At 59.6% G+C, this 11819-nt stretch overlaps 1 protein-coding gene and 1 long non-coding RNA gene across 4 annotated transcripts in view; one reads left to right on the forward strand and one right to left on the reverse strand.

Annotated features, from left to right (window-relative positions):
* The window catches only part of LOC140634373 (uncharacterized), a 6296-nt gene extending 5594 nt beyond the window's left edge, over window positions 1–702 (forward strand). The window contains exon 2 of the long non-coding RNA XR_012031882.1: window positions 256–702. This is a non-coding gene — a long non-coding RNA (uncharacterized lncRNA). The remainder of the gene's footprint in view (window positions 1–255) is intronic.
* Window positions 1–11751, reverse strand: part of TMEM82 (transmembrane protein 82) — a 13915-nt gene extending 2164 nt beyond the window's left edge. For 2 of the 3 annotated variants that reach the window (XR_012031878.1, XM_072828207.1), the window contains exons 1-5: window positions 11361–11751; window positions 11167–11239; window positions 10903–11077; window positions 9819–10233; window positions 8185–8372 (exon numbers count right to left, since the gene is read on the reverse strand). Coding sequence is in view for 2 of the 3 variants with exons in the window: in XM_072828207.1 (XP_072684308.1) it covers window positions 8185–8372; window positions 9819–10233; window positions 10903–11077; window positions 11167–11239; window positions 11361–11646 (1137 nt within the window). In the remaining variant the exon portion in view is untranslated. Of the gene's footprint in view, window positions 1–7541; window positions 7936–8184; window positions 8373–9818; window positions 10234–10902; window positions 11078–11166; window positions 11240–11360 lie in introns of those variants that run through there. The other variant, XM_072828206.1, reaches the window with a different exon arrangement.
* Window positions 11752–11819: the final 68 nt, after the last annotated feature.

An 11819-nucleotide genomic window follows, 5' to 3' on the forward strand; every position in this document is an offset into this window, starting at 1 on the left:
TTCTGTTTGAGGAACCCCACTCCCCAGTCTCAGTGCCTGGCTGGAACCATTTAGAAAGAGGCACCGTTTTTCCAGGCTGCCAGGATGCAAGCTTGGCACCATTTTTACAAGCACTTGGACCAACATAGAGGGCAGGGGAACAGAGATGAGAAAGAGGAGAGGTAACTGATCTCATCGCTTGAGCTGCTGGATCCAGCCATGCCTGAAGTCTTCCCTCTGGAGTTAATGCATTCTCTTTTTTCTTGTCTTCAACAGGTTAAAATGGTGTTTCTGTTGCTTAAAGCAGAGTCATGGTGAGACTGGTGAGACCCCATGGGCCTGGATCATCTCCTCCTCCTGGCAAACTCGGCATCCCTGTCCCCACTTTTGAGAAGCCTGTCCTGATTCCTCCAGGCAGGCTTAGAGGTCATGTCCATCCCGTGGTTACATCCCAAGGCTGCTCAGTTGCACCACTACGCTTTCCCCATGAGACTGGGAGCAAGGCCGTGTCCCCTCACTCTCTGGGTCTCCAGCACGCAGCTTAGCGCATCATATGGACGCAGTAATTCCTACCAAATGCACCAGTTGGAGGGGGGGGGGTTAAGTAGCTGCATATGCAAATCATGTGAGAGGGAGTGATGGGCAGTGAGCTGTAAAGGGCTTGGGCTTTGGAGTCAGACCTGCTCGAATTTGGATGTGAAATGCAGATGTGCTCAGCTTTCTTTCTTTCTCAAGATTTTACTTATTCATGAGAGACACAGAGAGGGAGAGAGAGGCAGAGACACAGGCAGAGGGAGAAGCAGGCTCCATGCAGGGAGCCCAACGGCGTGGGACGTGGGACTCCATCCTGGGACCCCAGGATCACGCCCTGGGCTGAAGGCGGCGCTAAACCGCTGAGCCGCCCCCCCCCCCCCACCCTGTGCTCAGCTGTCTATCCGGGATTAGTCAGGGGGCCTGATGGGGGAGGCCGGGGCCCTTCACTCCCCTCCTCCTCTAGGTGGTTCAGCATCAGCCTGAACTGGTGCCGCCTCCCATCCCCGGCCTCGGCCTTGGACGTGGGCTCCCACCCTTCACCTCAGAGGGCGCGGCTGAGGCCGAGTTCGCATGGAGGGGTGGGGGGCCTGAGCCTCAGTGGGCCTCTGGGTGTCCTCCCGCCCGCCCTGTGCCGTCCGCAGACAGGGTGACTTGCTCGGGGTCACAAGGCTAGCACATGAGCTCCATTTAAACTCAGGCGGCCTGATCCAGGCAAACGTACCGACGGGCAGGTGTGTAGGGAGACGGTGGAAAACCAAGGGGGCAAACAAGACAAAACAAAATGAAAACCAAGGGGGCGGAACGCCGGGGGGCTCAGTGGTTGAGCATCTGCCTTCAGCTCAGGGCGTGATCCTGCCTGGGATCGAGTCCCACATCGGGCTCCCCATGGGGAGCCTGCTCCTCCCTCTGCCTGGGTCTCTGCCTATCTCTGTGTCTCTTCTGAATAAATCAATAAAATCTTTAAAAAAATAAAAAAAGAAATGAAAGGGAAAAAAATCCACAAATAACAAGGGGGATGTGGTGCCTGGGTGGCTCAGTCACGGAGAAGCATCTGCCTCTGGCTCAGGTCATGATCCCAGGGTCCTAGGATCGAGTCCCATATCCAGCCCCCTGCTCAGTGGCAAGTCTGCTTCTCCCTCTCCCTCCGCCCTCTCGCTCTCTCGTTCGTGTGAACGAGAATAATAAAATAAATAAATAAAATCTTTTTTTTAAAGGTTTTATTTATTTATTCATAAGAGACAGAGAGAGAGGCAGAGACATAGGCAGAAGGGAGAAGCAGGCTTCCTGTGGGGAGCCAAATGTGGGACGGATCCTAGAACTCTGGGATCACTCCCTGAGCTTTGGCTCTTTTTAAAAAATCTTTAAAAAAAGAATAAGGGGCACCTGGGTGGCTCGGTAGTTGAGCATCTGCCTTCCACTCTGGTCGTGATCCTGGAGTCCCGTGATCGAGTCCCACATCGGGCTCCCCGAAGGGAGCCTGCTTCTCCCTCTGCCTGTGTCTCTGCCTCTCTCTCTGTGTCTCTCATGAATAAATAAAATCTTTAAAAATAAAATAAAATAAAATGAAAATCAACAGGGAGCAGACTGGACCACATTATAGCCACATAAATTCCCCTCCTCTCAGACCCCAAGCCTCTGTCCCTGGGGCCACACAGGGCCTAGCCTCCCAGACCTGGCTGTGACAACATTGTCTGGGTCTTAATCCCCTCCTGGTACGGGTGGAGGGTGGGGGGGCCCCCCTGAGGGAGCTGACACTGTCTGGGCTGGTTGGTTCCCACGGTTTGCCTGCACTTAGCCAATCAGCACGGGCTCTGGAGTGAGGGGTGGGCATGGAGGGGGCTTGAGGCTCAGCGGGCTGGGAAGGCCCCTCCCTGACCCCGGCCTTGCAGGTCAGAGCCCTTTCTTGGGCAGAGAGGGGGAAATCCTGGTGTTGGTCTGGTCCCTGAGGTCCCTGAGACTGCCCTAAGCCCTCGGCCACTTGCCAAGGCTGAGCCCCGGTTCAAACACCTCACTGATCCCATTCCTCCCACTTGAGCCCCCATCTCCGCCAGGGGACCCCTACCCTTGGCTTCATCTGTCTCAGCACCCCCCATCCCTGAGACCCCCTTCTGACCCCCCAGCTGGCCTCCCCACTCCTCTCTTAGCCAAGGTGGGTTTACTGTGAGTGTGTAGGCCTCTTACTCATAGGGGCACCCGTGAGGGTTGCTGGGGGGCAGCCGGGTCACACCCGGGAAGCATTCTCCATTAAATGCTCCTGGCACCCTGCCCAAGGAGACGTCAGAAGAAGGAACCCAAGTCTCGAGGCCTCCAGCAATTTATTATGCTTTTCTGTATCGCTGGATCACTATTCACTTTATTTTTTTTTTTTAAGATCTTATTTATTTGTTTGACAGAGAGAGAGAGCACAAGCAGGGGGAGCGGCAGGCAGAGGGAGAGGGCGACGCAGGCTCAGCGGGGAGCCTGACGCGGGGCTCCATCCCAGGACCCCGGGATCATGACCTGAGCCAAAGGCAGACGCTGAGCGACTGAGCCCCCAGCCGCCCCACTACTGCTCACTTTGGTACAAATCGTGTATTGTTTCTCCTCTAAAGGGGCCCCTAAGATTGGACCGGCCCTGCTCTTACTCCTTGACCACGCATCTCCACTCTGATGGCCAGACCGTCTGGCGAGAGCAGGGCCCCCACGGAGCCCCTCCTGGCCCCAGACCGCATCACACGCCTCGTAACCCCCGGCCTTGCCTTCCCGTCGCTGACCGGCCCTGCGGGAGGCGGCCCTGCTCTGCCCCACGTGCTTCCCACCTCGTTCACCCGGTTCTTCCAGCCAAAAAGCTAATCCAGAGTCCCGGATTCTTCTCGTTCTCTCAAACCCACATCTAATTGGTCAGGAAGCCCTAGGAACTCTTCACGATGCATCCATATCCACGCGTCCAATCCAGTCCAGCCACTTGGGGCTACTTCCTTGGCTACCATCTTGGTCCAAGCCCTGGGTTATTATTCCCAAGTCCTCATCATCTCATGGGGCTAATTCCAAACGCTTCCAAGCTGGTTTTCTGTTTCTGCACTGTCTGTTCCACAAGCAGCAAGAAGAATCCTTTGAAAGCAGAAGTCACATTGTGCCGCTCCCTTGTGCACACTCCGCTGGCTGCCGTCCTGACCCTCACCGGGGCCCTGGGCGATCTGGTCCCTGCCCACCTCCACAACCTCATTCCTTTTTTTTTTTTTTTAAGATTTTATTTATTTATTCATGAGAGACACAGAGAGAGACAGAGACACAGGCAGAGGGAGAAGCAGGCTCCCTGCGGGGACCCTGATGCGGGACTCGATCCCAGGACCCCGGGATCACACCCTGGGCTGAAGGCAGACGCTCAACTGCTGAGCCCCCCAGGCGTCCTGCAAACCTCATTCCTGCCACTCCATCCTCTCTGATGCTCCGGCCACGCTGCATTTCCTGCTGTTTCTACAATATTCTCAGCTTGTGGCCTCCTCAGGGCCTTTGCCCGTGCTGTTCCCTCAGCCGGGGTATTCTTCCCTCAGCTTCGTGCTTGGCTTGTTCCCTCAGTCCATTCAGAGAAGGCCTCCGTGGAAGGCAGCTTCAAAGGTGGCCTCCAAGGCTCCTCACCTTCCGCCGTGTCTTGTGTAAGGCCCTCCTCTCAAGGGTGGGCCGAGGCTCGGAGACCTGCTTCTAACCCATAGAACGCAGCAAGAGCAACGGGTGCTGCGTTTGACACGCGGCTACAAGAGGCCTGTGGCTTCCGTCCTGCTGTCCTCTCTCTTCCTCTCTCCCTCACTGGCTGGCTCTGAGGGAGGCCGGCTGCCACGTCAGCTGTCCGTGGAGAGGCGCACGTGGCGAGGAGACCCCACTGCCAACAGGCAGAGACGACCCGAGGCTCTGGGTCCCAGTAGCCCACAAGGCACTGAATCCCGCCGACCACCATGTGAGTGAGCTCGGAGGCGGATCCTACCCCAGCCAAGCCTTAGGATGACACCAGAGCCGTGGCCGGCGCCTTGTCTGTGTCTGTGAGGAGAACCCGAGCCAGAGGACCCTTCCAGGCTGTGGGACCCGACCCACGGAAAAAGACAGTGGGGACGCCTGCGACGTTCAGTCGGTTGAGCATCTGACTCTTGATTTCGGTTCAGGTGAATGATCTCAGGGTCATGAGATCAAGCCCGTGTTGGGCTCCAGCTGGATGTGGAGTCTGCTCGAGATTCTCTCTCTCCTGGGACGCCCAGGTGGCTCAGGGATTGAGCGTCGGCCTTCGGCTCAGGGCGCGACCCCGGAGTCCTGGGATCGAGTCCCACGTCGAGCTCCCTGCGTGGAGCCCGCTTCTCCCTCTGCCTATGTCTCTGCCTCTCTCTCTCTCTCCCCTCTCTCATGGATAAATAAAATCTTAAAAAAAAATTCTCCCTCTCTGCCACCCTCCCTGCCCCCAACCTTTCCCCCACCCCCACTTAAGATGCGCTTGAGACGATGAAGGTCTGTCGTTTAAGCTGCGAGCTTTGGGGGCCACCTGTTACGTGGCTGTGGCTGACACACACACTCTCCCCAGCCCACTCGCCCCAACCTCCTGCCACTCTGGCCTCTCACCCAGCTCTATGTTTCTTTGCAGGACACTTGCTGCTTGTGCATCTTTTCCAGCCCAGAGCCCAGCCCCACGCAGATGATCAGTAGGTACGTGTGAACGAGCGGATAGGGGAAGGTATGCAGATGCCCGAAGGGACCATCCCATAGCTCAGAAGAGCCGGAAGTAGGGGGCTCAGGAGGGAGGAGGCTGCCCTGGAGGTTACCATCCCCTCTTAGCCGAGACTAGGGGCCCTGGTGTCCCGCCTCTTCACAAGGATGCTGGTCCAGGCCCAGGATTCGGGTTCTCACGGTCTCTGCGGAACAACAAGTCCTGACTTCATACCCCCTTCCAGACCATACCTCCTGGATTTCCTCTGCTCTTTGGACTTCAGGCCTGTTTTTCTTTGTTTGGTGTGGAGGTTTGCTAAACGCCTCACTTAGAGTGATCTAATTTTCAGACCCTTGTCAGACTTCTCACAAAAATAACTTAATAGATAAGAAGAGAATCCTATTCCAACTCACATGGCCCCAATTTTTGTTTGGAAACAGTCCTTCTGTCCGTAAAAAGGAAAGGACCGCCAAATCCAACCCCCTCCCAGCCCTGTCCCCACCGGGTCCCAGGCTGTGCTGGGGGCCAGGGGGCCCGGGAACCTTCCAGCAAAAACATCAGGCCCGAGTCAGAACCCGGTGCCCAGTCTGGGTCTGGTAAGGGCTGGCTGTGTGCCCAATCACTGAGCCATTTCCTCCCAGACTCGGGCAAGTTTCCTGCCCAGAGGGAGCTGAGCGCATTCCCAGGCGGAGGGGGGCTGGATTGGGGGAGGGGGCAGCCACAGGCATTTCCCCCACCTCAGCTACTTTGGAGCTGAGGGGCCCTCCTGGGGGTAGAGCCCGGAGAGCAAGCCCGGAGAGGCTGGGCTCCAGCTGTCAGTTAGGTGGCCCTTTGTGGAGGAATGAGCTGGAACCAGCCTGTCCCTGTGTGCCAGGTGTGCCCCAGGGTGGGGAGCAGAGAATCCCACACCAGACTGTCTGGAAGCAGTAGCTTTTGGGTGACCACGGTGGCCTTTGCTAAGAAGCAAGGCTCACTGGAACCTGGAATCCTCCAAGGGCCTTCTTGCCTCCCTTCCCCCTGGTGCATCCTCTGCCACTGCCGAACAACCTGACCCTGGCAACCCCCTGGAAGCCCCTAGCCGGGAGTCTTCTTTGCCTGTGGGGCCCCTCCTCGGAAAGGGCTCTCAATCCCTATGGGCTGGGTGCCCGGGCCAGGAAAACATGGCTGTGATGGAGCCTCTCATAAGGTGGCTGGAACCACATTCCAGAACCTTCCAGGAATGGACTCATCTTGTTTTATGTGCACCTCTGCTGGCTTCCCTGGCCCCAGTGCTTAACAAGAAGAGGGTAGCAGGAAGCATGCAAAGCACTTGAGCTCTGGGGTTCAGGCCACCTGGATTCAAATCTTGACTTTGCCACTAACTAGCTCTGTGACCTTGAGCAAGTTCTATAACCTCTCTGGGCTTTTCTTTCTTTCTTTCTTTCTTTCTTTCTTTCTTTCTTTCTTTCTTTCTTTCTTTCTTTCTTTCTTTCTTTCTTTCTTCTTTCTTTCTTTTTCTTCTTCTTCTTCTTCTTCTTCTTCTTCTTCTTCTTCTTCTTCTTCTTCTTCTTCTTTCTTTCTTTTTCTTTTTCTTCCTTCCTTCCTTCTTTCTTTCTCTCCCCCTTTCCTTTCCTTTCCTTTCCTTTCCTTTCCTTTCCTTTCCTTTCCTTTCCTTTCCTTTCCTTTCCTTTCCTTTCCTTTCCTTTCCTTTCCTTTCCTTTCCTTTTCTTCTTTTTTTAAAGATTTCTAATTTATTTATTCATGAGAAACCCAGGGAGGGAGGCAGAGACACAGAGAGAGGGAGAAACAGTTTCCCTGTGGGGAGCTCGATGTGGGACTCGATCCCAGGACCCCGGGGTCATGCCCTGAGCTGAAGGCAGACGTTCACCCACTGAGCCCCCCAGGGCCCCTGAGCTTGTTTCTGAATTTGTAAAAAGGGATAACAGTATCTGTGTCTTGGGCTGATGTCAGAACAAAATGAGCTCATAAAAGTGCTTGGTACGTGGTCAGCACCCTACACGTGGCAATATTCCTTTGGACTGGCTCAGAGAGTGGCAGCGACCCACCTAAGGGCACACAGCGAGTAGGCAGAGCTGGTACCCAGCCTCTTCCCAGATGCCCTGTGGCCTCCCGGAGGAGCAAGGCTGAGGTGGCAAGGACCCCCATGGTCTTAGCCTAGGATGGGACAGGACACAGACACCGTCCACCCACAACTGAGTGGCTGCTCTATAGACCACAAGTCCACGCCGCCGCATCCCTGTCGCTTCCTCAGCCACCTCAATACGGACCTACACCCCAGGGGACCCTGCCCCAGCCAGAAGGGCTGTGTGGCCCCAGGACGGCCTCTTTCCCTCTGTGTGTTCATGATTCTAAGTGCAGGTTGAAAAAAATCATCTTTATTACTGTTTGTGGAGGGGGCGGTGAAGGGGGGCCATTCGGAGGACGCAATAGTCTCCCAGGGAAGGTGGGTCTGAGGGAGCTGAGAAACATAGGGCTTCACCCAGCGGCCTCCAAATGCCCCCCCTTTAGAGGGCCAGCCCCAAACCCTTCCCTCCCTCCACAGAGCCCCCAGGTGGGGGCCAGCCTGCCCCCCTGCTTCGGGGCAGTGTCCTGGGGTCCAGGCCTCTGGATGAGCCCGGGTGGGCCTGAGACAGACTCTGAGTCTTTGCTACGGCAGGTCAGGAGGGGGCTGTCCCCCGGGGCTGGGCACGTGCTGAGGGCCGGGACTGGGGCTGCCTTGGAGCTGACACAGAAGGCCTCTGGGATGGAGAATCCTGAGGGAAGGATGGAGGACACCTCTCAGTCCCCTCATCCTCTGCTGGGGACTTCAGGCCTCCGGTTACCCAGACCCCTCCTCCCATGCAGGACCTCTGAGGGTCCAAGGTTAATGCCAGGAGGGAGAGGGGATTTCAGCTCCTTCTGCCCCCACCCCTGCTCTTCTTAAACTCGGGCCTGTCGAGGCTCCTCGGGTGGCCTGGAGCCAGGGCTCAGTGTTTGGGGGACGCGCGGGGTGGAGCGCCCACCTGTATCTGGCAGAGGTCCAGCAGAGTGTGGATGCTGGCCAGGCACCAGAGCTCGCCCAGCAGGGACAGGAGGATTCCCAGGAGGTCCAGCCAGCTGCCCACGGTCAGCAGCAGCACGAAGAGGCCACCCATGCGCACCAGCAAAGTCTGGACCTGGCCCTGCAGGCCAGGCTGCTGCCTCTGCTCCTCTGGGGGGTGGGGTGCTTGTCACCACCTGCCTGCCATCATGCCTGGGGCCCCGGCCTGAGGTCCAGCTGGGTCAGGGCCTCGGGGCCTGGGCCGCCCAGCCCCCCCGCCCCTCCCCTCCCCTTGCACCGCCCCCTCCATCTCCACTCTCTGAGCACCTGCCTCCCTGGCGGCATCCTCACTCCCAGGCTGCCTGTGCTCTGCCTGCAGTGGGGGCGGGGGGAGCACACCAGCTCCAAGTGGCAGGAGTCTCCCGACTGTGCTCCCACATCCGATCCATCAGGAAACCTTGGAGACTCTCTCCACCAAGTAGATCCCCACCTGAGCCCATGTCCCCACTCCCTGCCCAGTCCCAGCTCCTGGCTTCTGTTCTTGACCTTGTGGGTCACGAGTCTATTCCATGTCTACTCAGCAGCTGGTGACCTTTTAAACACATCAACGAGATGAAATCGTTCCTTTGCTTACATTCTTCCCAGGACTTTCCACTGCATTCGGAGTAAACTCCATAAACTCCTCACCTCGCCTGTGAGGTCCTGCCTGATGTGAACCATGCCCGCTCTCCAACCTCACCCCACCTCTGACTTGCTCCCGTTCCTTATTAACCCCCAGCCACCCAGGTTTTCTTGTTGTTCATCAAGCACGCCGAGCTCACTTCCACCTCAGGGCCTTGGCACCTGCTGCTCTCTGCCTGACCGCCCTTCCCTTTCCTGCCACTTCTACGCCATCTGCTCCCTGCAGCCAGGTGGCTCTTCCTACACCCCACATATGACCAGGTCACCCTACCCTGCTGAAAACCCTGCTGTGGCTTCTCATCCGACGGCCAGACTGGCTGATGAGGGCTCTCCATCAGGCCCCGTGAAGCTGGCCAGCCTCATCCCACACTCAACTTTTTTTCAGTTGTTTGACGGCGCCATGCCTTCTCTCACCTCTGGGCTCCGGCATGTAGGGTTCCCTCTGCCAGGATCTCTTTTCCCCACAGAGACACACACCTCTCCCAGGGGGGGGTCCTACTTATCCTTCAAAACCCAGTTCAAGGGGCAGCCCAGGTGGCTCAGCGGTTTAGCGCCGCCATCAGCTCAGGGCGTGATCCTGGAGACCTGGGATCGAGTCCCACGTCGGGCTCCCTGCATGGAGCCTGCTTCTCCCTCTGCCTGTGTGTCTGCCTCTCTCTCTCTCTCTCTCTCTCTCCTCTCTGTGTATTCTCATGAATAAATAAATAAATAAATAAATAAATCTTAAAAAACAAAAACCCAGTTCAAGCTCTATCTCCTCAGGGCTCCCACTGCACGCTACAGCCCCTCTGAGCTGCCCCGTGTGGCTTCCGTCACTAGACTGGGCCTTCGCTTGTTGGCCTCCCTGGAACCTAGCACCGCGCCAAGCCCGAGTCAGATGGTGGGATGCCAGCGCCAGGTGGGCCAGCTGCTGCCCGGCGCCCCCGCGGCCCTTACCCTGCATGTAGATGACCAGCAGGGCATAGCAGATGACCAGCGGCGTCCAGAAGCGCACGGCGTCCGAGGTGGTGGGGAAGTCCTGGTTGATGAGGGCCACGGCCGCCAGGTCACCCACAGCGAAGGCCACGGCCAGGGCGCGGGTCAGCAGCGGAGGGAGGCGGTGGGCGCCCGCCAGCAGACCCAGGCAGACCCCGCAGTAGTTCTGGCTGCTGTGCAGCTCGTAGAGCTGGTCCACGTGGCGGCAGAGGCGCCGGGCGCCCGAGCTAAGCAGTGCGGCCAGCCAGAGGCCCAGCAGCAGGTTTAGGGTGCGGTGGGGGGCGCCCTCCTGCAGGAAGCTCAGGCCGCAGCTCAGCGCACAGCCCAGTGAGTACTGGCACAGCAGGTACAGCTGCAGCCTCTCCCTCTCGGAGCCCTGGGCGGGAGGGAGCCCGAGGGGGGTCTCGGTGGTGGGCGCTCAGGCTGCCTCTCGCCCACCGTGGGGACGGGGCGGGGTGGGGGGACACGAGGGAGCCGGGAAGGTACGCAGACCCCTCTGTGGGGGCTGGAGGCGGCCGGAAGCTTGCAGTCATGCTCTAAGGACTGCCGCCTTCGGGTCAAGGCCTGCTGGGACCATCCTCCTGCTTACTTTCCACCCCGATGGTTACTTGGGCCCCGAGCCCTTGCTGAGAGTTGGTGGCTCAGAGCCTTCCCGCCCTGGGTTCAAAGCCTGACTCTACTTCTTGCCCGTTGTCCCGGGACAAGCCGCCCACCGTCCCTGAGCTTTAGTCTCCCCATCTGTGGAGATCACAGCAGAGCTTCACCCCCTAGGGCTGTGAGGATGCTCAAGGTGACTCCCCCACAGTGTCTGGCACAGCGCGGCCCGTGGGAGGCCGGATAGCCAGGAGCCGCCACCGCTGTCTTCTCGGCCGGGGGCTGCGGGCCCCCCAACCCCAGGAGGCAGCGTGCACTCTGCAGGCTCTGGCTTACACGGGGGGTGGCCAGGAGACGGGGTGCTCCAGCTGGGCCCCGCTTCCTGTGCTCCGGGGTGCAAACTAGGGCCCCGGCCGCGCAGCGGCTCACCCGCCCGCTCGGGGCCTCTTACCTTGTGCAGGGAGAGCAGCGTGGACACAGCCCGGAGGGAGAACTCGAGCACCACGAGGGCGGCCACCCGGGCCCCCAGGACCGTCAGGATCAGGGCCAGGCCGGCCAGGTGCACCGCGTCCAGCAAAGCCCACCGGGCCCGCAGCCGCTGCCTCTCCAGCCGCCGCCGGGGGTTGCTGTGGGGCACAGGGGCGTGGGCGGGGGCAGGCCCACCCGCGGCCGGGAAGCTCTGTGGGGCCCGAGGGCGGGGTGGGCAGACGCTCACCTGGCACAGCTCACGAAGAAGTAGACCCTCAGGAGGCTGTTGAGGACCGAGACTCCGCAGGCCCCGATGAGGCCTGAGGGGCAGGGGGGCGGCGAGGGGGCCGGGTTAGGGGTGCCGGGGGGCCCACGGCCGAGGGGGGCCCTGCCCGGAGCTGCGTGGCGGGTGGGGCGGGAGGGGCGGGAGGCGGCGCTCACCCTGCAGGACGGGGTCGAGGAGGCCGGAGCCCCACTGCAGGGAGGAGAGGCCGGGGAGCCAGGAGGGGAGGGAGGGCAGGGAGAACATGGCCATGGCGCGGATCAGCCCCAGCCTGCGGCGCCCGCCCGGAGGCCGCTGGGGGCAAAGGTGTCCGCGTGGGAGGGGAGGGGCGAGGCGGGTCAGAAGTCCAGCGGGGAGGGGAGGCGGGGGCCGGGCCTTCCGGGCCTCAGTGTTCTGGGGGCTCCACATTTGGGCAGCATGAGGGGGGCCTCTGTCCCTGCTCATAGGGGTGCCCTCCGGAAGCCCCCGCCGCAGCCCTGCAGCTGGGCTCTGGCCCGCAGCCTGAGGTCTGGAGGCGGCCCCTCTCCGCCGCCCGCCTGCGGTGGGACCCAGCTGGGCCTCCTCCCCCTCCCCCAGCTGCGGCCTTACCGTCCTCCTCTGTCCGCCAGGTGGCAGCT

The sequence above is a fragment of the Canis lupus genome, chromosome 5 (genome assembly GCF_048164855.1).
Source record: "Canis lupus baileyi chromosome 5, mCanLup2.hap1, whole genome shotgun sequence".
Classification (NCBI taxonomy): Eukaryota; Metazoa; Chordata; class Mammalia; order Carnivora; family Canidae; genus Canis; species Canis lupus.